Consider the following 27,785-nt stretch of genomic DNA (forward strand, 5'->3'; position numbering starts at 1 on the left):
AGATGTTCTACGTAATGGTTGAATTCAGATATATGATTTATTACTACGGTCAGAAAAAACATAAAAAGTAAAAGTGATATTCAACCACTGTAATACATACTGTTGCTTGTTGCACAGCACGATGAACAGTATTGAAGTATCTATAATAGAGACAATTGTCGACATTTTAATCACTCATGATGTTTTCTATATTAACTTGATTACTATCATGTAAATATCAATAAAAAAAAATACATTTCTTGATCTACTGCGCTTCGCTGTTTGCAATTCCTAATACGAAAAAAAGATAGTCCAAAGATAGTTATTGATTATAAATCATAAAAGCGACGTCTATATAATTTAGTAAGACGGAAACCAATTCAATAAATAAATTATGCAATTTAGTCGTTACGAATGAAATTATACTGAATGAAATAATAATGAAATATGTATGAATAATTCAGTTTCTAATATAATTTTTTATTTCATATGAAGTTATGAAGGTAAACTATAAATTGAAAGGTAATAGTTCTTAGTTTTGGTACAGATGACTATCGCTTGAACAAATTATCTATTTTTATTTATTGTAGGTATATGCTACTACTGATCAAAATCACTAAGATATTTTTAAAACAGACATTTGTTTTGTTACGCTATTCCTTACGTTCAATCAACAGAATATAAAATGACAAAAGCGAGAGCACGGGTCTTTTATTTATTTCATATTCACCTCGGTAAATTCGGTTCGGTGTTACTCATTCCTCCGAGCGGCTACGTATCTTTATATTTAACTTTTCACAACTTAAAATGCTTATCTTAGCAATTTTTCATGTCTCGATCTTACAAAACATTGTCTAGACATGGGAGAGAAAACAAAGGCTGCCTAATGTCAGTGAAAAAGTATTATCCTGTTAACATCCTACATACTAGAGTACGATTTTGTTCATTTCAATTGTAACAGTAATTTATACATTTCACGAAAATATTTAACGTATATAAAAATGACTGACTTAAGCTAGCTGCAGCAAGATTGCAGTCTCTAGAAAGACACAACCTTCTTCTGCGCCTTGAACCGAACCATTCCGGTTGTCACCTTCGTGCCAGCTTGTTCGGTTGTGGTGGCCGGAATCAGCTCATCGCACGCCGTTTCTGCCAGCAGCTTCTTCAGTTGGGCCGAGCGGCGGGCTCGGGCGGCTTGCTTCTCCTCGAACTCAAACATCTCTTGGTCCAGATCCTGCAGGCGAGCTTTGGTGTCACTAGCCCGCTTGGCCGCAAACGATTCTGCCGTTTCGTCCTTCCACTTGAGGGCACTCTTGGTAGCATTGTCAGCGGATGCTCTAATCTACAGTGGATGATAGTTTGGGGGGTTGATCGGGAATGCACAGAACATTGGAAAACAGGGATTAAAGTTATGACGGTCCGAAATAGAGAAACTCTAGTAAATTTCTGAACTTCGCAATCCATTTAGAACAGATCGATACTTGTTCTACAGCAGCGCAGGAGTAAGTAGAGCAAAAGCGAAAGAAAAAGCAAAGTTTTATTAGCATAATTAGGCGGCAAAACAGCGAAACATTAGTGAAGGTTTTGGGAGTTACTTTTCAGCAAAGCTGTACTGTACCTTGAGAGTTTTCCTGACGGATCGATCGACAAAATCATTTGCATCTTCTAAGCTGGACATTTTTTCCGCTAGCTTTTTGCTAGTTTGCTCGCTCAGTTTGGATCGAGTCTCGGTGCGAACCTGTTCCAATGCATCTTCGGATTTGAGCTGACTAAGCAGATTTTTGTTTGCCCGGATCCGGTTCAGAGTTGCTTGAACCTGAAAAAAATGATTTGTATCACAGCCAAGATTAAAACAGCTTATTGAATCACACCCATCCAAGCGACGATTTAGTTGTGTTTTAAAAATAAGATCGGTTTTCTGCTCCCCACGCCAACCGCACACGTTGGGTACTTGTTCACCGAGAGTACGCCCTGTATGACTGAGGATGTGATTTAACTAGAGCAAATGCGGTCGGTGTCTGGCAAAAACTGACCGAATGATTGTTCGTCAAGAGCCAAGAATGTGTGACACATATTTTTGGTATGCGAACATAACAGTGAACCGCCTTTGATGAGGCGATTCGGGAAGTGTCGTAGGTTTGTGGTCAATTTGTAGGTTCCTCCTCAGACTGTGGCATGCCGTATTAGAAAGTTTACTGATTAGCCGATTTCAGCTCTTTACAGGATGACAATTCTGAATTTTTTGTTTCGTGTTTTTTTTTTTCAATTTTTTATCGAGTGAATCACAAGCGTTACAATGTCACACAACCAAAACATGACGAGAAAAAATCACAAAAATACTCGACTTTAGTACCTTCTAAACCATGACTTCTCATTACAAATGACTACTTTACATAAATCTTGCCATTTTTTTCATGCGATAATAACCGTTTATTTTATTACATTTGCATTTTAACTTAGGTTTTGGAGCGGCATAGAACTGTGTAGACTGCCAGTCAATGTGTCAGTGTCAGCTGTTCTGCAACAAATCATAACCTGATCGGAATGTGGAATACTTCTCTAATTGAACAGAAGCTTCTCGGAATAGAAACTTGTATTAGATACTCATTTGTCATGTTTTAAATGATGTATTCCATTTGTACTCACTTGACAATCGGTAACCAATGCACTTCGATGTGATGGATTTTACATGACAGGCGCCTTGAGAAATTTTGTTTATATTTATATACGTTATAAATACCGTGTACCCCCGTTGGTATAACCTTCTTTAATCTGAACATTTTTAATCTGTACCCCGGTGGTATGAATGCGTTCACATTAAAAACCGATCAAGCGTCACACACAATTGACGTTAAAGAGGACCGGTAAATTAAAAAAAGCAAAAAATCTTAATGCGTTTCCTCTTGCTCATGAGCTTTGGCAATATAGCTCATATGCAACTTATCTCTCTCCAGCACTCAAAATAGACCATTTTAGTCGGCCAATTTCGTATTATACAAACCGAACCTTTAGAATTCGCGCATGTTTGAGATGATTTCAAAACGTTTGTTTTCGTCCAATCAAAACAACAAGTTCTTAGGGTGCGTGTCTTGCGCATGTGTGAAAATGAATAGAGTTACCAAATATTCAGATTAAAAATGAACTCGCCCAATCTGAACGAGCTGTTTTTCATATTAGCGGGGGTTGAGTGTAGCGGTAATAGGGTAGACAGATAGGTGAATCTCATGACTGTATTAACAGCTACAACAGAAGCGGTCGAAATAATTGGTAATTAAGTCACTACCCAGATCATTTGGATTTTATAGCACACTCATTATCTAACTTCTTGAAATCGGCCATAAATGCGGTAATAACACTCTCTCTGTACTCAGGAATAACTTTATCAGAAGTATTTCAACTCCTCTGATTAAGAGTTTATAATGATTTTGGATAAAATGCTACTAAAAATTAGTTATTTTAGTAGTACTTTCTTTTTATTCCTTCTTCTTTTTATTAATTTACTTGTAACGGAATGGAAGCAAGGGTTCGATGCGAAGAATGATTAATTGGATGAACTGAAAAATTTCGTTATAGATCAAAAATATACCAGGGCAGTGGTAGGTGGAATTCGCACCAATGCTTTCTCGGTTACCACCTGCTGTATAAGGTAGCCGAATACCTAGTTTTATTTTATTCTCCCAGTTCTAACACTCCCGTACACGCATCACACACTACCCCATGCGAAATAGGCTTATTCTCACGGTAGAAGGAGATGGCACACACTTTGATATGCTGATAGGAAGCATTTTACTCAAGCGCCAACCTTCAAATTTGTTTGCTATGTGTTGCAGCTCAATGCAATCGAAGTCCGTTTAAATTACCTAGAATTTTTTACATATCGTCAGCATATAGAGACCGATAGTCAGGTGGCAGGAGAGCTGACATTTAATTTACGAAGTAGAAATGAGTGGTCCAATGTGGCTCCCTTGTGGTACGTAAGGGATGTTGAAGAATGAATCGCAAAAATTTGTACAAACTGTTCACATCGTTTAACTGCGAATAAATTGATCAACGGCGGTGTCGACAGCAGGGGAAAATAACAAGGATTGCCAGTCGAGGTGTGCAACTACCTTGGAAAAGCCATCAAAATCCGTTCTGTGGAAGCTTAAATCGCGATCGATAACATTCTTAAACACCACAGCTATCGGGAAACTGAATATAACATCGAAAGCAGGCTAGTCAGCACCGAGCGTAATGATAGGTTCAGCCGCCTCAGCAATCGAGCAAAGTTGTAAGGAGTAAAACCAAATAATCGCTATACTACTAAACGTGTGAGTTACAGAACAATTAGTGAATTAGTGAATTAGTCATTCGGTACACTAAACAGGGATATTTTTACGATAATTGAGCGCTCTGTTTCGTCCGCTAATAAGTCGTCTTTTTCGCCTGGATCTGGTATAATTCCTCAGCTATTGTGAAACAGTACTTCATTTAATTTGTCACTGTGGCGCAATACTTTCCTCTTCTTGGAAAAGTTCCAGTTTGTTTCCAATTTATAAAAAGGAGACAAATGCAATGTCTTGAACCTCAGAGGAATAACCACTCTTTGTGCTGAATCCAAAATATTCAAGACTGTCATGAAAGACACGTTATTTTAAGCTAGCCAGAATTATACAAGCACATTACAACATGGATTCCTCCCAGGAGGCCTCCCAGGTGACTTCGAGGTAAGACGCTGGCCTAACAAGACAGTCATCGTATGTTCGAATCTCGACTGGAAGAGGCTGTTAGAGTCAATAGGATCGTAGCAACTAGCGCTGCAATCGTCCTGCACTCTAAAAGCTGGCTGCGAAGTCTGTCGTATAAAAACAGAAGTTTCGCGGCGATCTGTTGAAACAAATTTGGTGAACTCGACATCGTTTTGCGTAAATAGTATGAGTGTCAATGCTCAACTTGCACTTGTTTATACACAGTTTATACTGACTTGAAAGCCGCTTTCGAAGCTATTAATTTAACTATTCTTTTGAGCAAGCTAGTGAAATTTGGGTGTGCTACAAGATTGAGCAGATGGTTGGAAATATACCTCACGGATAGACAACTGTTCGTACAACTTGGTAACTGCCGCGTATACAAACAGTTCTGGTGTACCACAGGGTAGCAATTTGGGATCACTGCTATTCTGTATCTACATAAATGATGCAGCGTTACTACTCAATGAAGGTTTTTCTTCGCTGATGATTTAAAAATCTATCTTGTAGTTAGACGATTCGAGAACTGCAGAATGTTACAGAAGCTTCTGGACTACTTTAGTAACTGGTGCGTAAGGACTAGTGCTTTCATCGCATAAAGTCTCACATTTCTGCCACCATTGACGAGTCCAATCGTAGTCTTGAGTTCATACTTAAGATCGCTGGTGAATTCAATGACCCGCTTTGCTTCAAAGCTGTCTATTGTACAATTGTTTGGCCGACGCTGGAGTTTGCGAGCATCGTTTGGAACCCGCACGAGTCTATCGGGTTCGCTATGCGCTCCGTCGTCTACTCTGGAGGGATCACCAATATTTAACGCCGTACGAAGACCGCTGTCCTCTGTTGGGTTTAAGCACGCTAAGTCGACGTAGACAGGTTTCGCAATCTTTATTTATCTGCAAGCTTTTAACTGGCGAATATGATGCACCAGGCATCCTACCGCAAATCGGATTCTACGTACCATCGGGAGTTTTATGACCCAGAATGATGCCTTACTATAGAACGTCTTACTATAGAACGTCACAGTAGTGGGAAGTTTGTTTACATGATTTTAGAATTTAAAATCAGATTTTTGTCTTCACCTCTTAGATAATTTTCTACGACCACTCAAAACGAGACTACTATGGTCATGTAAACAAACCACCCAGGAAGGGGCCTGTAGCCGCAAGGTTACCGAGTCTGCTTCGACAAGCGAGTGGTCGTGGGTTCGAATCTTAGTAGAATCAGGCCATTCGATGTTAAGTGACTTTAGCATGGGTTTATTCTCAGGCCCCTCCACATCCTTCCTACTGCTTTCTGGCATTTACTAACAATGAAAGCCTCTTGCCAGGGCAGGTTATAAAAGTGGTACTTGCTTGAGGTGCGAATGAAGTTGTTGTTGAAGGGTTGTTCAAGGGCAAATTATAGCTTGTTCCGCTTCCTGGTTCTAGGAACGAGATTGGTAATGCATAAGTAGTAAGGAACACATACATACACACATGCACGCCCTCACTTTGTGCTGAACTCTGCTTTACCGACCATGAAGCCTTTAGCCGGGACTGGTTAATGATAGTTGCTCGAGGTGCGAATGAAACCTCTTGTCCAAGGACAAATTGTAACTAGTCTCCGCACTTCCTGGCTCAAGAGCTAGATTGGTTGAAAAGTAGTAAGAAGCGTAGAGGCAAAAAAGGGGTGAAAACACAACACGGATAATAAAAGCAGTTCGCTCACTCTATAGCGATACACTCAACCCCCGCTAATATGAAAAACAGCTCGTTCAGATTGGGCGAGTTCATTTTTAATCTGAATATTTGGTAACTCTATTCATTTTCACACATGCGCAAGACACGCACCCTAAAAACTTGTTGTTTTGATTGGACGAAAACAAACGTTTTGAAATCATCTCAAACATGCGCGAATTCTAAAGGTTCGGTTTGTATAATACGAAATTGGCCCGGCAGTTTCGACTAAAATGGTCTATTTTGAGTGCTGGAGAGAGATAAGTTGCATATGAGCTATATTGCCAAAGCTCATGAGCAAGAGGAAACGCATTAAGATTTTTTGCTTTTTTTTAATTTACCGGTCCTCTTTAACGTCAATTGTGTGTGACGCTTGATCGGTTTTTAATGTGAACGCATTCATACCACTGGGGTACAGATTAAAAATGTTCAGATTAAAGAAGGTTATACCAACGGGGGTACACGGTACTGCAATAACAACGAAGTGCGGAACAACACCTGGATAACAATAGATCACAATGCTGGTCGTAGTGATAATATCCACATACACAAAAAAACACTTAGAGCTGTCATTTAGCTATCAACTTTTGTGAATGCTGAGTGTTGTCACTTCTGAACATTGGTTGCTATGCCAGGGGTGATTTTTGACCGTCTCCTCCACCCCAAGGGCAGGCAACGATGTTTTCGCTGCCAACATCTCGTGTGTGCGATAATGAGATAGCATGTCAGCACTGCGGTTCACTCAACTGCCAGCAGTCTGATTTGGGCCCGCTGTCAAATTTTGAGCCCAGGACATCCTGTCGCTGACGTTACTGTTTCGATGGCTTATTTACTTTTTTAATAACGGTCATTGCAACACCGAGGCGACAGAAGGAAGACAGAGACCGGGAAGAGTTAGAACAACTATTCTGAGCTAATGACACGCGCAAGTTTTACGAGGAGGTGAACCAATTTCGTAAAGGATACATGCAGAAAACTGATATGTGTAAGGACGAGAAGAGAAATCTGTTCACAAACGAGTGCGAGTTGGTCGACATGTGGAAGCAATTTTTCGATGAGCATCTCAAAGTTGATAAAACATAAAAAGACGAAACAGAAGTTAACCTGGGAGTGCCCACAAACGCGTTATCGGTCCGGGCCCCGAGATTCGTCAAGAAATCAAACAGCTGAAGTTTACATTAGGACAGGGAATGGTAGATAATGCCAGTATGCTGTCAGCCAGTATGTTTTGACATTTCACACAGTTTAAATACAAAATCATTAAGATTGTTGGGGTTTGTCACCGTAAAATTCTATATATTACTCTTGTTGACTTTTTCGGTGAGAAATAAGAACTAAAATGTTTTCAGCGGACGTTTCGACTTACTATGCTTCAGTCATTTACTACGCCTTGAACATCTATTCTCACTGCCTCGTCCTTTATAACAGTTATAAAAAGTCAACAAGAGTAATATATAAAATCATTAAGATTTCGATTGGTTATTCAGCCGAAAAAATATTATAATATCATTCATAAGGAACGAAGCAATCAGTGGTGACAAAATTATCTTTCCATTGAAAACCAAATATATTTGTAAGAACCATTTGACTCAATTTGGCAGATTGAGAGTTGTGGGTTCAAGTCCCACCTGGACGGTTAATTATTTTTCACAGTTTGCATATCATTTTTCCCAGTTCTTCCGATGTTCTTTCTTCACAGAAACACATGTACCCCCTAATTAACAAAAAAACACCAATCTGGCAGCACTGTCCACTACAAAACTGTCTGTCGGTGGTTTATTACTATTTGCCGTCAAAAAATAGTGTTTTTGCTTTGCTTTACCGAAGATATAGACAATTATTTATTGCTTGGTTTTTGCTTTGATTTTAAAGCCTGGCCAAAAGTAAATTTGGACGCCCCTCGTACGTCACCGGCACGCCGCTTGTGGTAGGAACTGGAACCATTTGATATAAATTTGTTGAACATATTTGTGAAGAACAACTGGTGCAAGTTTCGTCAAAATATTTTTCCACGTTGCGGAGCAGTACAGAATGTAACTCGATCGACGTCAGAAATCTAGCACAAACACCTGGAAAATCCAGTGTGGTCTGGATCAAAGTTGGCGAATGTGCTGAAAACACCAAAATCAACATGTGTAATGGTCTAAAAGTTTGTAAGGAAAACTTAAGTCTGGAGTGGTGACAAAGAACGTTTAAAAAAAACGGAACTAGGAACCGAAAGCTGACGGAGAAGATTATTGAGGTGCGTTAGGTCCAATCCTGCCATCTTTCTACGGGATATGGCTAGAAGGTACGATGCCAACTATTAAACCACGCGGAATTTTAATCACTCGAGAAGGGTATTAATCATAAGGTGCCAGTAAACATCCGAATCGGCATCCGAATAGTATGCAGCTAATGATGCAAATTTCATGCCAAAAGCGATGAGCCCTCCAAATTGTCTGGAGTTTCAACTAATTGAAAAATTTTGGGTAATTGTCGAGCAACGACTTCGACGAAGCGAGGAGACTCATCAACAGTGCTAAAGAAATGTGTTCAAAGTGGTAGAAACATACTGAATTCAGTCGCACCTTTAACTGTACAGGGCATGAGAAGTTCTATCAAGGAAAAATTCGAGATTTTATATCTGAATCAGAGAAATGCAATAAGGCCATTGCAAATCATTTTCAAAGTTTTTGTCACCCCCCCCCCCCCCTTGGAAATTGGCTTGAAAAATCGTGGGGCAAAAAAATAATTTGTAGGATATGAGTTAATTTTTTTTATAAAATTAGTTGTCTGTGAGCTCTACAGCCTGAAAAACACGAAAAATGAGTGTACGAGTTTAGTTAACGCTTCTAGCACGAAATAGAAATGGAAGTTCAAACAGTGGAATTTCCGAAACTCGGCCAAAAAAATTTTCTTTCGTTTTTGTCTTTTTGTTCGTAGATTTTGCATGAAAAATAACGACACCTTTATTAAAAGCAAGAATAGATTTGGTTTTCACGTTTAAACTTTAAGTAAAAATGCCTAAAATTTCCATATCCATATTTTTTTTGCTTGATTAAAAAATTCTCTTTGTTTTTTTCGCCCCCCCCTTCAGTGGCCCAACACCGGAGGGACAAAAACTTTTTTAAATATTTGTAATGGTCTAATGTAACACTGTGAAACTTAAAGCTGAATAAAAATACTGCAATCCAGCCATTTATGGGGTTTTCAGCGACATTCCAGTCCCGAGTTATAGATTGTTCGTCCAAATTTACTTTTAGACAGACTTTTAGACAGACGCTAGTGAGAAAATCTTTAAATAATTTTCTGCATGTAAAAAGGCTAACGAAAATCTAACGAAGATTTTTTTGCCACTAAACAAAAAATTTACTTAGAACTGGAAAACTATAGAGCGAAGCACGTACAATGCTTTTTGCAGTAAGATATTCTCACTTGCATCAGGCTAGTTACTTTCAGTAGGAAAGTGTGTTGAGGGAACGGTCATAAATTTTTGAATGCATATTTTAATTTTTATTAACACCCTCACCCCCTTATTTTGTATAGATGGCTGATCGCCATGTAACACATCGATACACATCCCACTCCACCAAGGGCGTTACCTAATATGTGAATGGTCACTAAGAAATGTGAGAACAGTACAACATTATATTTTGTTATGTAGTGTTGCCCTCGTTGTATGGGAGTGTTATTAGTCATTTATCAACCATAACATTAGGCAGTCAATAAGTAAGGATCGGTTTGGGTTAGAAAAGAATTAGAGTGTTATTGATGACTTATACAGAATGTAAGCTGTCATTTCAAGCAAAAATGAGCACGCTAGTATTTCGAATTAGTTATTTTTGATTACATATGTTTCCATGATACACGTTAAGCGCCAGCCGCAATGGTTTCATCAAATCTTAATATTATTTCAACAAATTTAAATTTAGAAGAAGCTTGCCGTCGATTTGATTTGTTTTACATGTAAATGTACTCGCGTATGATATGATATGCTCAGCGTTTGACGACAAATAAACACACAAGGTACTGAGTATTTCTAGAAATATCACATTTTATTATCATCATTCCTGTTTATAATATTTTCGTCGTGTTACAAAGATGCTTTGGGTATAAAATCTAGTGTATATAAAACGATATATATGATTTGTGTATACTAACATTATGGGAACAAAGCAACAGCTCAGTAAAAGTCATCGAATATTTCGGTCGAATTTCTTATTGGCAAATAAATGGATATATACTTTTATAACACATGCATGTGCAAAACTTAGCAGTAACAAGCGCTTGTTTCTCTAATACTAAATCGAAAGGTTTTTTTTTTCATTCGTTCGAGTAATCTAACTCTCCACACAATTTAAAGGGCATGGCAAGAAAGATCAATAGCCAGTTCGTACATAAAACAGAATAACATTCCTACGATAATCTATACATTTTCACGGAGCGGTGCTACATCAACATGCAAAACTTTATAAATACATAAATAAATAGTGTTATGTGACTGACTCGCGTAACTCTTCCTAGCATAGTTTTGGAAACATATTGTAATCAAAATACGAGATGTGATTAGTACGGGTACAGGTAGATAGTGAAGAGGTATAAAGAAATGTTATAAAAGTTTCTTAGCAGCCGCAGCCGCATCCACCGTGGTAATTATAGTAGTCATTATAGTAATCAAAGTAGGATCGCGGGAAAAAGTGTGTATCGCTCGGAAGAGGGATAACATAGATCACGCTGTTGTCGGCATTCACGTTCGAGCGTCGCAGTAGGAAACGTCTTCTAAATCTCACCTGGTCGTCGAAATCGTTCTCCAGCAGGGCACTGCTGATCGGAACTGGCGCTAGACTGTGGCTACGCAGCTGCTCCGATCGCGAATCAATGACGGATTTTTCGTGAATGACACGAGAAGCCCGGGAGCGAGCAGCCGCCAGTTCATCGTCGAATTCGGATCCATTGAAATCGTACGCGGGTCTGACGGAAAATGGCGACACGCGCGTCTTGGTCTCACGATCGGCCGATCTGTACGGGATAGAGAAGTGGAAAAACACACACGATAAATTGGTTATCGTTTTTCATCTCGATAATCTATTTGTTCTATTTCAGCAGCAACTGTACATTTGCGTCAGCCAGGCCTGTGAAGAAGCTGTGCTAATGGAAGCGTTTTCGAATCGGCCCGAGCGGTGCTACGGCCTCCCACACGTTGTCTCGTTAGTAGTGAAATGTGTAGATAGCGCAAGTTGTAACTGACAGAACCGTGCATTTATCAAGCAGGAAGGTATTAGATCTATCATACGCCGGTCAAAACAAAGAAGTGAGTGGAAGCTACTACAATTCTATGAAATATAGATATACACCATATGTTTCAAAAATAAATTAGCAAATATTAGGATTTATTTAATATACTACTCCATTATGATTGTGATTTCTAGCTTTGAAAAATGAAGGACATCTTATTTAGTGTAGCTAGACACGTTTGAAAAATATTTTCTCAATTTGATTTGTTATTAGTATTTTTATCATCAGTTCATTGTTCAACATTTGACGAGAGACTAGAGTTTTTGTTCTTCATTTTCTATTCAAAGTTTTTTAGCTTTTTTTATTTTTCTCCAACAATCGGTTAAGCCTTCTTGATGTATTTGATAAGTTTTAAAGTGCTCTTCAACACCAAAGACAATTTACATATATATGAATTATGATCAGGGATGGTTCGATCACTTTGACTCAATTTTGATTCATTTGACAGTACCGTCTCAGCCGAGCCAAATATGACAATGTTATGTATGGGACATTTGTAGAACTAAGTCTAATCTACAATTCTTCTGAACGAAGTTTTGCTGTATCTTTTGTAGTTACGGTGCTACAACGCTAGTAACTCATCAGTGACTAAATGAACGTTCATTTAGTCACTAATAAGATACTAGCATTGTAGGGCCATAACTACAAAAGATACAGCAAAACTTTATTCAGCAAAATTATAGATAATAACCTGTCCTACAAATGTCCAATGCATAACTTTGTCATATTTGGCCCCATTTAGACGGTACTGTCAAATGAATCAAAATTGAGTCACCGTGATCGAACCATCCCTGATTATGATGATATCACAAAATTGGGATGTTAAAATGGCATGGCTGTGCTGCAGGTTGAGAAATCCGAATTCGGATGGTCGGATTTTTTTTGCAGCGTTTTATTCATTTTAGAAAATAGAAAAATTTTTAGAATTTAGAATTTTAGAAAATTACTATGTAAGCAAGGTAAACTTATTTGCAACAAGTGTTGCGCATTTTAATGCTCTATACTGGGTTGACGGTCAGATAAACATTGGCGTCCATCACCGGTCGCTGTCACTTGTCTTATTTTGTCCATTATTTTCAAAGGAAATTGGTTTAAATTTAATGCTTGATGTTCGAAAAATATCATATGTGCAAATAAAATGGATTTTGTGTACATTATTTTAAAAACAAAAAATTTCTCAACCTGCACCAACAATTTTTTATTCGCAATTTTTAAGACTTTCACGGAAATGACCGTAATTCCTTATTTTTTTAAAATCAAATATTTTGCAATTCTTTCTGTATAGACAATAAAAATACCTTTCCAATGATGTATAACATTCGTAAAATTAAAACGTTCTGATTAAGTTTTATGAACCGAAAACAAAATTGGTCTCAACCTGAGCAGTCTCCCATATATGATGCGATTCGGCAAAATACGGCTTAAGAAATTGATGAACAAAGCCAAAACCCATTTGAACGTTAACGAGGCAACAATCGAGCTACCAGTGGTGGTGAATACAAAACAAGATCCAAGTTGCCTGGCGCAGAATTTCAGAAGTCTAGAAATGTTAGTGTTCTGACAGATGGATTCCGTAGAAGCAAATCCAAGATTCCGCGAATAAGTTTCATGAACAGGGAGTCCTGATATACGTGGTCGGATTTTACTAAATCGAGCAAAGTTTGAACAAACCGAGCAAAAACTTAAGTATAGGATATTTCCAGAGATAATTATTATCTACAGTATTACTGAATTGAGTATTGCCAAGTAAGCAAAGCAAAGCAAAGCCTAGGTGCTACATTCCGTTATCGAAACTTAACCTTCTGTTTTTTATACGACAGACTTCGCAGCCAACTGTTAGAGTGCAGGACCCCTACTAGCACGGTTGTTGCAAAGTTGTTGTGGTAACCTAAATAGGACTAATTTCAGTCGTAATTCGGTTGCTTCAACTAAATAGACCTAAAGTGTGCTACTTGGGACAGTTGCAGGGACAGTTAGTCTTAAGCCTTAAGAGGACACACCACAATAGATCAAAGAACTGGTCGCAGTGGTCCAAGGTCCCCAACAAGGAAAAAAAAGGCCTCTCCCAGTCGAGATTCGAACATATGACGACTGGCTTATTAGGCCAGCGAGGTATGACCAATCGAATGAAACCAACTGCCAAGTGCTAGTGGTAAATAACGAATCCAGTATACACTTTCAAGTTGTTAGGTTCCGTAGTGCTATCTAGTCGCCCCTAATACGCGTTCCGCTGGAATCTTCTCCGACCTCTATCGAAATCGCTGTTAATTAAAAGCTTTGGAATTTACTAATTCGGCATTGTTGCTGCATGTCCAGCCCGCCGTGTTTTATTGACTTAACTATATTCATTGAATTTTACGTCCAGTATACTTCGTGGCGCATGCACCTAGTCCATCTTCCAGCTTACTACCCAATTTTAATCAGAGAATTATACACTCCAAAAGTAGCCAAGAATTCACGGGGTCTCATTCAATATCCATGCTTCATGGTCGTGAAGCACTACCGAGATAACTAAGTGTCTTCGATGGTGCGAGTTTTGTGCGAAATCGATAAGATTTCTTCTCTTTAACTATAACTTATTTCGCTTAACTTGATCATACGCTGCCTCAAATCAATAAACAGACGGCGTGTTTGCAAAATAAATTTTAGAAACTGAGTTCACTCCAGACTTTCGAAAGCTTCTCAGAGGCCTCGTTTTACTACTTCGTTTTGCACTTCGTCCATGATTGGTGAATACACAACTCGTCCATCATTACCAAGCACTATTCTGTTGATGATCCCTCAATGATTCCATCTCACTCGACGTTCATCAGCACCTCGACATAATCACGCCTCACTCTCTATTGTTTGACATAACGGCGGTTGAAATGTTCCGGTTTCTAATTACCCCAATCGATTTACCGATCTATTAAATTTATTAAAAGGATGTTCTTTTTAATATCTTGAAATGCCACTGGGCCAAATTCAATCCCAGCAAACAATTTGGTTTGTAAATCTCGCACGAAGTCATATCCGCACGAAAGAAGTATATTTCACACCACATAAGAATATAAGAATATTATTTTTAAAGTGGAGGCAACATTCGTGCAAAAACTTTGACAATCATTTGTAATTCTATCTTGAATTCTATACAATAGCTTTTGGAACACGCAACTTCATATTCCTCAATATACGATTAAGATATAACTAATTGTTACAATCCTCTATACTGCTTTATAATTCACGATCATAAATTGTATATGATGACACACACAACTGCAAAACAACTTATTGTACACTTCGCTTTGACATACTCTAATCATTGTGCAATTCCAAAATAAAATTGATATGCATACGACTTAATATGGACTTTCTATTACGATCTTATGTTATCTTGGATCTTTTGAGGTCAGAGTAAACATATTTAGTATAGGTTTTTGTCACGGCACGCATCTGCTTTTCATAGTTTTAGCCAAATAAAGGGATTTTACCTTACTTTTCTCAGTATACAGAGATGGAAAGATTAATATCTCTAGTATCGTTTGAGATAAACCCCCACCCACTATTGGATTCTACATGAAAATAGTTTTTTTTTTTGGGAATCCCACGGATTCCAAAAACATTGACTTTGTATTGAAACAGCTAGAAACAGATGCATGGTGCTAAAAAACCTATTATTTGAATACTTTTAAAAGTATCTTCCGACGTCAAAAGGTTGAAGCTAATCCAGCGGCATTTTGAGGTATTAAGACATAGGGCTTTTTTCGAAAAACAAATCCCACTGAGCAGTGCTTCTTAGCCTCTTATCCAACAGCTCCTGTTCCTACACGGTATCAGCTGGGTTAAGATTAATGAAGGGAAGTTCGGGTAATCAAAACATAGGAAACTTGTTCGTACGCTAAGCAGAAAGGGGTGCTCAATCGAGCTTCGTAATGTCCAAAACGGCAGTGGTTGGTGTCGCAAACTCTACAAGCCACCTCCATAAAAAATGAACACGTCAAAAATTAATAACGGACCGAAACAATCGGAATAGACCGACGCGATTGAAAACTCGAAACGTGTAATGCAATTACATTGAAACGTGGAAGAGATGCTAGCCCCAACCAATGAGTGCGACACACGTTCTCGTATGGTCTAATTTTCTCATACACGCGTTCTCGTTCTAACGAACATGCCGCCCATGAGATGCTCTATCGGACTCTCGCTCTTAATTTTTCATGCACTACGACGAGTATTCGCGAATGTGTATTTAGCCTTGCGCCGTCACTCTCGCACACAGGTCGTCACTCTCGCTCGTCATTGCAACCTGAACAGCTGATACCGATCGCTTGTGAAGGCTCCTATTCTTATCCGCGAGTGTAAGCGAGGGCGTAAGATGGAAAAGAAAAGGAAAAGTAATGCAAAAGCTGTATCCATACATCATAGTATGCCGCTAGCCCTCACCCCTCACGGGCTGTTGGCCTGGCCAACTGTTGGCGAGTTGTTGGCTTCGTGAGCGGGCTATGCCGGAAGACGCTACGAGGTTTTGCGCTCGCCAATATGTAGGTAGCAGATTGTATGTACATTGTACCGGCGGTTGTCTGTCGTATATTTGCGTCAGAGACATAAGCGTTGAATGCTATGCTTCTCTTACACGCGAATCGCTCGTGTGAGAGCGTTATCGATTGTTTCTCGATTGATTTGCAACATTGGGTCTAACTACAGAGACTATAGATTATAGAGACGTCAAGGCGCTCAAAATGCATTAAATTTTGAATCAATGCGGAGAGTTACTTTTGTTTATAATGGGACTCTCCGTTTTGATTAAAAAATTAATGCTTTTGTAGCCCCAACGATAGGCAAGTTGAAAGCAAGAGGGTTGAAGTTTAATACACCAAAATAAAATATATGCCGGACGGCAGAACCGGGACTAACCGACGTTGCTTAGGCACTAGCATGATGATCGATGATTAGTTCGAGATAGTTGACGCTTCTATCTACCTTGGCTGGTGACGGCGTACAATGACACCAGCCATTATTCGTCGTATTATTAGTGTACTCTAGGCTTCACAGGCAATTGCGATGGAACAGACTAAGTCCCCGTGCATAGTTATGCTTTACCATCAGTACTACATGCAATGCTTGATTTCATTAACTGCCCTGAATTCACTAGATAATTGACAATTAGTAGTTGAAAAAAATCTGCAAAAAATCAAAGGTGTTTAATAGTATCCAACAGAGTAGAACAACACGTAAAGGGGAAAAGCGGAAAATTAGATAAAGGGAGATCATTGAAGCAACGCTTACTAGGTTCATAATTCGTTTCCCTTTACCAAGCTTATGTCAGCCAATTATAATTGGATTCTAACCACAAAGGACCGGTTAGAATTAATGTCTAGAAAGTTTTTAACCATTTCCAATGTTGACTGCATTTATTAACATGTCATTCGTTTGTCTCCAATTTCGAAAACTTGCATCATAATGTGCCTTTAGAAATTCTAACATGGAATAAACCGACACTTTAAAATCAGAATAGATTTTCAGGTAAAATTTTACCAAACAAATAACAAATTAATAACTAATAACAATGGCTATACTCTACTAAATACAAACAGATTTAAGCTAATCCCAATGCTGTTTCAAACAGCCGCAATTTTTCCATGATTATGAGAAAAATGAATAATATTAATCCATTACCTCATAAGCAACCTAACGAAACAATATTGTGATTGCACACCTACCAAATTTTGTAGAAAAAAAATATTCTTAAAACATAACAAATGTCTGTTTACACGATATGAACACTACCGTAACCTTGGATGTCTTGTAGCTAACTTTGGCTCATTTTTATCGGTGAACAAAAACTCTATTCTGGGAACCAACGACGCCGGGAAGGACGCCGTTTTGGATGCAATGTCAGCCGCTTCGAACCAGGCGGACCCTCGACAAGAATAATTTATTTGCGTAAACATACATATAATCTGACCGCTCTGCCGCCAGTTGGCCCAACGACCGCGATCAGACCGCACAAATGTAACGCACAAGGTTAGTTTGGTTAATTCGTCAATTTTATCTGATCTTGCATATTATACATCGGGTGTAGGTGACTTTGAATTTACTTACGATGGTCGGCGGCTTTTCTCTAGTCGGGCCAGAGCTTCTTTGTAGTTGTTCTCCACCACGCCGAGGTTTGAGGCGTAGACACGAGTACGCATTCCGGGACGTCGGCTCATCTTGGCAGCGTTTGGGGTTAGTTTGAAGCAGAAGAAGGGTTAGTTAGCTGAAATAAAAAGCATAATATTACGATTTAGTTAAAGTTTTTATTCAACGGTCGACTTCATGAATACAATCAGCATATATTTTTCGATGGCAGTGTGCCCTTACTCATTTGTTACTCAAGTGGGTCAGGCACCTGCCAGTCACATTTTCTTGCTGTTGAAACAGAATTTTTGTTCTATAAATAGTTCACTTTGAACCTCTTCTTCGCTACTTGACATCTCTCTAAATCTCTCAATCAGTGCAACTATCTCAGCATGGTATCCATTAAGAATTTCCCTACCCCAACGTAGACTGCCGGCGTAGAAAATGGTCAGCAACAGAATAATATTACACAATAAACTATTTCCCTACCCTTGGATACCGCAAACCTATTCCGTTGTCCACTGAAATGAATTTTAACGCCGCAACCGGTGCCGGTGCAATAACCGAGAATAGATTTATTCATGTGGTACGTACATAGTTTACACCACCCAAATCAATACCTACTACCACCCTCGTTCAGTTTCCCGGTAAAGCCGGACCTTTATATTTTCTTTGCAGGATAGAATCTTCAAATTGGCGATCGCTTGCAGTACTGAGATAGCCTGACATTTGAGATTTAAATTTAGTTTGTATTTACACACAATTTGAACATGTTGCTTTTGTTTTATTTGCAACGAGTGCGTACGATTTATTGCATAGCTGAACCTGACACAATCAGGTGCTGTCGCGAGGTGTTGATTATCAACACATGCTAAAATTATCCAGTCTAGGCATATACCTAGCCATTGCATTCTGATGTTTCCAACCCACAAATTCCTTAGCCGCTAATGTTCACAAGATGAAAATGATGTCAGCTAGAAGTAACGGTGCCACTGCTTTATTTTGGGATCTTCTCCTCGCCTCAGATTATGTGCATCGTCGCTTCCAAATGCAGCCTGTCCGATGCATTAAAATAAGTAATTAATTAGTTCATTTGAGTGACAAGTTTATGAGAATCATGCTGATGAAGCTGCGCACAACGGAAAGGTAAGAGGATCATATTTTTGTGCATTCGCTGCAAGGATTCACGGTTTATAGCTCAACAGTTGAAGCATCAAGTAAAAATTTATTAACACCCAGCGATGAAGGTGAGTATTCGGCAGTTCATTTTCACTTTTCGCACCTGCACAATCATAACAACTGCCAACTTGTAGAAGAGAAGTAAACCAGCTTAAAAACTCGCATCGCATCGCACTTAAGGAATGTTGGTTTCTCCCCGCCCAGTAAAAAAATCCACATCCACAAGATGCAGAGAAAATAGTGCGCTTTAAATAACTTTTCGAGAACCGGTGAGAGACGCAAAATGGCAAATTAGTTTTAAGTAAAGCAAAATCAGCGGACTCAGACAAACGAAACACAGCAGATAAAATAAAACCGTATTATACCTGAAGCTCGAATGTTTTCTTGGCACTTTTTTAGACTGCAGTGAAGTTAATGAGTTGTACCTACTGTAAACATTTCGGATACGATGGTGGGTGTCAAATTGTATGTAAAACACTGGAGACTATCAATGAGCCTGGGTATTGTTACCTTGGAGACGTATCCGTAAATACCAAATAATGCAGTGGTGTCTAATTAGCTAGCTTGTGTATGAATTCAAGGGATGCAGTGCATGAAAAAGTATTTTCACATCGAATGAAAAAGCATTCAAACAGTTTAGAGTAACAATTCATAAGAACTGACTTTACTTTTAATTTTTGCGGTGATTGCGCTGTAGTTAAAAATATTTGAAAAAATGTGTAAAACAAATGATATCAGCTGGTGTGCTTCCTCAGACGACATTTATTTAAACTCTGTGATGTTTTAGTACCACATAGAAAAGTTCATAATAAATAAATTAATTGAACAGCTCGACTGTCCAATTACTCGAAATACGCTTTGCAATTGTAAATGATCCATGCGAACATTTTACTTTCCTATCTATGTACCTATGAGAAAAGATTAAAGAGGCAGTACCTATTTGTCTGCTCCACTGCTGACCAGACCATTACTTTAACATAGGTTAGGTTTACGCCGGTAGTCACCGATAGCACAAGGTTTCGTAGGGAATTATCAGACGGGTTTCATCATGGGAGCTTACGCAATTACGCGTCAAATGTTTACCATCCGGCAGATTTGTCGGAACAACAGTTTGTTTTCTCAAAGCATCTTTTTTGAATTCAAAGCAGCATACGATACTGTCACTCGAGAGCAGCTATGGCAGATACCTAATGCACAAACATGGTTTTCCGGACAGACTGACATAACTGACCAGAACTACAGTGGATTGAGTGATGTATTTCGTGCGCATCTCAAAGACACTCTCGAGCAGGCCTGTCCTGCACTGAGTGCACCTATTTTGCTTATTTAACTGTAGCACCTCAACCAAACAAAATGCGAAAATATTAAATATGGGGCATTTATAGAGTCAAATATTATCCATAAAATTGCTGAGCTGAGTATTGCTCTATCTTAAGTATTTAGGGCGCACTCCCAGTTCACACTGGGCGGTGCACAAAGAGCTCTCTCTGCGCACCACCAAGTGTGAAGTGAGAGTGCGTCATAAATACTGAAGATAGAGCAATACTTAGTTCAGCAATCTTATGGATAATAATTGACTCTTTAAATGCCCCATAGTATGGGGCCCATACATAACATTCTCGAATTTTGCATGGCTGAAGTGTTACAGTTAAATAAGCAAAATAGGTGCACTGAGTTCAGGACAGCCCTGCTCTCGAGTCCCTTCAAAACGCGACGAGGGCTGAGACAATGTGAGGTCTTAAGCTGGAATCACACTGGCCGTCAGCAAACATCAACGGCAACGCATCGTAGCGGAACGTCAGTGATGGTCGCAAGCATTTTCAATGAGCGCATTCACACGAGTGCCTTGACGTTCCATGATGTGACGTTCCGGAAGCGTGTGAATGCGCACATTGAAAATGCGTGCGACCATCACTGTCGTTCCGTTACGATACGTTGCCGATGATGTTCGCTGACGGTCCGTGTGATTCCAGCTTTATCCTGCATACTTTTCAACATCCCGATCAGATGATTCTAACAAAAATATTACAAAATTGTAGCTCCAGTTGATATTTCTATCAAAGTGTGTTATAAATGTTATAGTAAAACTTACGACACAGGAAATGTTTTACCAAGAATCTATCCCGCTTTTTGCTACTTATAACCAGGCTTCATTTTTGGAGCACTCATTTGGCTACCAACGCGGTAGCAGCCTCATAACGCCATAAATACAAAAGATAAAGCTATACTTTCTTGAACAATATTGTAGATAATAAAAAACTCTACAGTTGCCCCTTACACTACTTTTTCAAATTCTGTTTCGATAAGGCGCTGTAGCCTAATGAGCATCTACTGAGCAAAAAATCGAAAATGAAGCCTACTTATAACGCGGTTTGTTACATTTTAGTTAAAAAGCAGGGCAGAATGCTGGTTTTTGTAACTTATCGTGAAATAAAATTGATCAAATAATAGCATAATTTGATAGAATTGTGATATACCTTGAGCGGATTTTGTTACAATTTTTGTTATTTTAACTACTAACGATACCAAGTTTATAACAAAACGCAAAGGAGATTTCTGTAATAAAAAACTTGTTATTAAGAACTCATCCAGTTATAAATTTGTTATTTTCATTTGATCGGGATCGCTTTTTAGGGGGTGATTTTAAGAGCGGGCATCGAAATGAAAGGCACGGTACGGGTTTGCAGATGACTTTGATCTCATAACCAGGAACTGTGCAACGGCGAAGGCAACCTAATCCAGATTGAAAACGGAGTCTAGCTGGATTGGGGTAAACATAATAATTGGGGTAAATACATGGAAGGAAGAGCCTCAAAAGAGACAAACGCACGCCTTCCATGGACGGTAACTGTTGACGGCGATGAACTACAAGTGATAAGTGAATTCTTGTATTTGGGATGGCTGGTGACTGCGGACGTTGGTTGTTTCAAGAAAACCGTGTTGCAAAACCAGAGGGCTTGCTGTTGAAGGCACGAGAAAGAGAACGATGTCCTCCTGCGTCCACTATTTTGGCTAGTTTTCCACTACCTTGCATGCGAATAGTTGTTGGGCATCTGAGGATATTGATAATTACCTGGCGACTCGACTCTGCTTGCACGCTGATTCGAGTATTCGATTAAATGGGCACTGAGCTCTTTGGACCCATAAAATCACCAGATCCGGATGGTATTCTACCCACTTCCTTACAGAAAATGGATAGCCTTATAATTTCCGAGCTCCAGATTTCACTTTGGGACATATCCCGGGGAATTGTCAGAAAGTAGGTAGATACCTAAAGGCATACCTAAGGCAGATAAGAAAAAGAAAATCATGCATAAATTTTTCAGACCAATAAGTCTGACATCAACGCTTCTCAAGTTGATGTAGAAAATCGCGGATAACTATATCCGCAATGAGTTTTCAAAAAAAATCCGTTCCATGGAAATCAACATGCATACCAACACGGTAAATCTCCAGAAACCGCTTTGAACTGCGGAGTAAAGTTAATCGAGAAAACGCTCAAATATCAAGAGACGGTGTTTTTCGCTTTCCTTAATATTGAAGGCGCCTTCGATAACATGCCCTTCGCATTAATTATTACGGCTGTGGTGTAATCATGTGTGGCTCTCTTTCAAAATGAAATCGATCACACTACAATGAGCAAAATTCAAGAAATGTTTTCGAGCAGAGAAATCATAGTATCATTGGGAGAGACGTCGCTCACGATTTTGGCAATGAAAGGAAGTCCACAAGTAGTTCTGGTGGCTGACACATTTTGCTTATGCCACCAAAGGAAACCACACAAAAATAGTCGTTATACCATTCACTAGGCGAAAAAAAAAACGTATTGTTACTCCCCCTATACTGATGTCTAACTGTCAGGCTGAGCTTCTGTAATAAGCATAAGCATAGGATACCGCCCGTGTGCTGCTACTTCGTTATTGACCAGGACCGATTAAAATTGCAAAATGGTGGCTGGAAAAAGTATACTTGGGACAGCACACTATTCCTCATTGTGCAACCTTATCGGGTCCCTGCATGCTGATCAATACCGACGCCGACCACGTCCGAATGCGGGTCTTGGTGGGATGGGAAGGAATCTTAGTCCAGTACTTGTTGCTACTAAAGATCAGAAAATCCTCTGCATTTTCATAAGTATTTCGGTAGATGGGGGAAGCTAGATGGATAATGTAAGTATGTAAGCACCAGTTATATGAGACTAAGCTGGATGTTCGAAAATTGTCCTGTAAAGCCAGTCATTACGAAAATTATGATATGAAAAATTCCTTTTTAACAAATCGAAAAAGACTATGCACATGCGAGATTTACGGCTCGAAAACTATGTGACAACTTATTATACCTGAAAACAAAAATCAGGGATAATGAAACAAGCCAATATAGTTCCTAAGTTGATAAGCATTTCCTCTTACCAACGCTAATATGCAGATATATAGCGCCCTACACGCTTAGTGTCAGGCTGAGCTTCTATAATGTAGTCAAACTCCTCGGAATAATTCTATATAAAAACTGAACTGGGCTGCGCACCGTTAAGCTGTTAAGAAAGCATCTGGTTGGAATCAAATACTATGTTGTAGACTAAACAGTTAAACAGTGAACTACGCACAATCCGAGGACTTCTAACTGGACACAGTCTCGCTCTTTATTATTTAAAGTATATTGGATGATGTCGACACCTGTAACTCTGAACTTGAAAGTTCAGCGCATCTGCTCTGCTATCGCGGGGCTCTTGCTTTATCTAGGCATATGTTCTTCAGAAGTTTCCTTCTCAATCCATACCGAATATATAGCCCAAATCCCAAAAAGTCATTAATTTTATTAGCCATGTACCTAATTGGGGCACAGGATTACAAGTATCTAGTCCAACTTCGTCAATGGGTTTGAGCAGTCCGTAAACCGTGACACCAATAGAAACCTGTCCCAAAAGACGATCTTTAAGACTGTCACAATGGCGTTTTAATCCAATTCCCTTCTGGCATGCAAACAAAAAAAGTTCTCGCTGCTTAATCTGCATAGGGCCTCGCGCGCTGTAACGACTGCTCTGCTTCTCAGTTGTGCGGTCAACACTTGAAACAGCAGCCGTGGTTTGGAGCCCATACCATGATGTGTGGATCAAAAGAATTGAAGCGATTCAAAAGAATTGCGAATGAACTACGCATTGAGGTTTCTGCCTTGGAATAACCCAAACCATAATCTGTAAAGATCGCGACAAAGCAATTGTCGCTTCCAAGTAAGGTAAAGTGGTGCAGAATGCACCGCTTAAGCAAAACATCATTTTGCAGAGCAACGGCGTGTTTGTTCCACGTTTTTCAACTTCTAGAAGACTTGGGGATCTTTTTTACACTTACTCGTGGTGAAATTTCCTAACAAAAACCAGTATTTTTTGTTATTTTTGTCGATTTTTGCCAAGAGTCAAAATCATTATGTGGGGCAAAACGCCAAAGCCCGTGGCCAAAACGCACCAAGTTGCCCAGCTAGGCGTTAAACGCAACCAGCAAAAATATAATCACGTGTTGCTCCTAAAACTAGGCTGCCGAAATGGCGGAAGCGTTCGTTATAGCGTTTGTTACATACGTTTGTTTGCTGGGATGTAATGGGTTCATATCTCAACATAATTGGCAATAAAATTTAATCATCTACTTTTCTCCAACTGATGTGTGATGAAATATTGTAAGTTAAACAATGTACAATTGGGTTTAAGGCAAATTCTAAGCCCTATACAATACATAATATTGCTACATTTTTAATAAATATCCGAAACAAAAGATGTACTGCAAATTAAAAATATTTTGTGGCTGTTCGATCCCGCTGTGATGCATTCTACCCCTGTTTTGTATTTTGAAGTTTTTTGCAATATATGTGAAAAACATGCCTAGTTAATGCCGTTTTTGTGATGAATCATCGAGTATGACAGTATATCAATTAGATAGACTGTATTTATTATGAAATTTGCATACCGACTAGTGGTAAAAGCTTAAGAGAAAACTGTGATTTCTTACATGTGGAATGAGATCGCGGATAATCGCTTGATTTTATTGGATGTGGCTATGTTTGATGCTTTTACATTCTACACAATTATGAATTAGCTTGTTTTACACCAAAATAAAATGCGCATTCATAATTTTACCAAATAGTTTCCGCGTTTTTAAACAATTAATAGCATGGGCCATTCTACCCCCACGGTGCGTTCTGGACAGTCTTCCTCTACTGATGTCAATGAATCTGAATCAGATCGCTTCTATATTCTTGATCACTTGAAGCGATTTGTTGTCCCTGAATCAGTATCATTATTACCTTTGATTTCCAACCCTTATAACTTTTTTGCGTCCAGTTTTGCCAGAATGCTTTTGAACGCTTGTAAGTAGTACTCAGAACCGTCATTTAGTAAAATAACAGAAAGCTTATGTTAGCTTGACAGCTGCGACAACGGTTTCGTTACACTTTGGGTGCCGGACCCTGCAGAACTTCGTGTTAACTTTTACACTTCGCTGTATTAAATTTAGTGATAAATTCCCCATTCGGAGAAAACAACTCCAAACCAATACTTATGTAATGTTTTGGTATCTCTGGACACTTACTTTATGCTTTGGAATGGCAGACAACTTTGCTGCATACATGCAATCATTTTACTGGCTACTGGTTAGATGAAAAATACAAAGATTCGCACAAAATTGAATTATCTTGCTGTAGACAGTAACAGCACACTAACTAAAACACTAGGCCCAAATTATACTGTAAGTACTAAAATTTTATATCAGAATGATATAAGAAAACACATTGAAATTATCCTATATCTCTGTGAATCACAGAATCCTGTGATTCTCTATCCTGTAAATCGTAGAATCCATAGAGTCTAAAGGCATTTTTGCTCCAAATCGTAAATTGTACAAATATGTTTTGATCAACAAATATAGTTTGAACATATTTGCAGGATTCTATTACATAATAAACTAAAATAATCTACAAAAGCACAGACAGCAGTAGTTCCGGGTACTGTACTGTACTACCGAATTTACAATGAATTGTGTCCGCTTTTCATATGTTCCAGAAACTGAAAGTTTCTCTTTTTTACGTCAACTAATTGTTTCTGTTTATTGACAATAAACTTTCATTTAATTATAATACATTTGAAACCATTTTAAAATGTTATCAAATATTAGTGTGGTAAAGGAACTTCATGGTCCTCAGCTATAAATAACAAATACCAATGAGATAACATAGACTTAAGAACTTCGACTCGAAATCAAATCCATGCGGTTTAATTTTCGTTGGATCTCACAAATCTTAAATTACGTATTGAAATCACCAAAATAATATAGGTAAGTATTGTAAAGTAAAAGGTATTGCCAATCTCAAAACCTTGTGTCTCCTTGAAAATTTGACCCGATTGCACCTGCGAAATGGCATTTTCCAATGTTTATTTTGCTCCGCACAATTTAAACACCTTTTCGCGTGCAATGTAATTTCCGCTAACCGTTCTGTCACGTGAGCAAATCATTTGCAGTTTAAAATAACAACCACAAGCTCCGAAGTAAAGCGAAATAATTTTACTTTATTATCTCACCACCGGCACCATGTCGGGAGAAATGCCGTCTTTTGGGCAGTCCCAGAATCGGAAAAATCACATTCATACACTCTAGCTTGCTTTCCAGTATATCGTCCTGAAATGTTTATAGTACAGGAAATGGCACATTCGATAAACTCAATTTTTATGGTTTCAAGAGTCCATTTTTCATATGCGTTTACGCGTTTCGGAATTTATCCATCAACGGGTTTCTGTGTAGCATCCAGGAAGACATATTTTTTCAGCTGTTTGTATATTTATTCATAGCATACAAGGTCCGTTTAAGACATATGATAGATTGACTCGGAATGTGCGCCCGTCTGGAGCAAGCAATAAATCGTAAATTGTTTGCCATTTTCACTTCGCAAGCTAAAACGAGCGATGTTGGTTCCGAACGAACGAAGAAACGTTGCGTAATTTTTTCATACACTTGAAGACACTGGTCATATGTGTTGGCATAATACACTTCTATCGGTTAAAACACCAGAATCAGAGTAAAAAACGTGATGCTTGAGTATTTAATCAAATTAGGTCTCTAGTTTACTTTTTCAACAAATATTAATCACTCCAATGAAACCTACCTAAATAAACACGAAACCGGACGTAGGATAACCAACTTGCAACGATCGTACGCGAATAGTAAAGTTCAACAGACTCCGATAACTAACTCGAAGAAGAGATCACTCCTTCTCGTCTGTGCTGTCTGTTCTGGGCGCGTCTTCCGAAGCGATTCGTTCACTACTGAATGTGAATTTTCCGCGGCAAGACAATTTTATGAATCAAGCCGTTTTCTTCGATTTTCCCGGACCCGAATGCGCGCACACATGCACATGTACCTCATACGTTCGCACGAGTCATGCGCGTAGGTTGAAATGGACGCAGTTAGATCATGGGCAGGTGTGCTCGAAAGGACTAGTGCACCGCATCTTCTGGTCTGGTGGTGAGGTTAAATTATAACGAATACTAACTAATTCATTCGTTGAGTTCGTGCAGATTCGAAACAGAGAATTTTTAGCAGTAATGCGAATTCTGAGAACGTCGTGTATTTAGAAAACTTGGCACGTCTCATATACCTTTCGAAAATGCGAAAGATATAAAATGTAAATGTAGTGACCTGACCTACCGTATATCAAAAAGTATACATTCATATTGTAATGAGTTCCTAGCTTTGACATTAAAACTAAATTAATATATTTTTAATTTAAATTTTCTATTTTTTATCAAATGAACTTTAAAATCATTAAA

General features: G+C 38.8%; 1 protein-coding gene across 1 annotated transcript; it reads right to left on the reverse strand.

The window, feature by feature from the left end:
• Positions 1-452: 452 nt before the first annotated feature.
• On the reverse strand, positions 453-27,257 carry LOC128735031 (uncharacterized). Its single transcript, XM_053829490.1, has 5 exons — positions 27,122-27,257; positions 17,783-17,939; positions 11,197-11,425; positions 1,598-1,795; positions 453-1,321 (listed from the first exon to the last, which is right to left on the reverse strand). Exons 2-5 carry the CDS (start codon positions 17,890-17,892, stop codon positions 1,019-1,021), a joined length of 840 nt encoding a protein of 279 aa, XP_053685465.1. The 5' UTR covers positions 17,893-17,939; positions 27,122-27,257; the 3' UTR covers positions 453-1,018.
• Between the last annotated feature and the right edge of the window lie 528 nt (positions 27,258-27,785).

This window comes from Sabethes cyaneus, chromosome 2 (genome assembly GCF_943734655.1).
Source record: "Sabethes cyaneus chromosome 2, idSabCyanKW18_F2, whole genome shotgun sequence".
Taxonomy (NCBI): Eukaryota; Metazoa; Arthropoda; class Insecta; order Diptera; family Culicidae; genus Sabethes; species Sabethes cyaneus.

Excerpts from the sequence above, each read along its gene's own strand:
- LOC128735031 (XM_053829490.1), bottom strand. The coding sequence starts at position 17,892 with ATGAGCCGACGTCCCGGAATGCGTACTCGTGTCTACGCCTCAAACCTC. Across the intron at positions 11,426-17,782 it reads GAGAAAAGCCGCCGACCATC|ATCGGCCGATCGTGAGACCA; the intron begins GTAAGTAAATTC and ends TATCCCGTACAG. Across the intron at positions 1,796-11,196 it reads AGAACGATTTCGACGACCAG|GTTCAAGCAACTCTGAACCG; the intron begins GTGAGATTTAGA and ends CATTTTTTTCAG.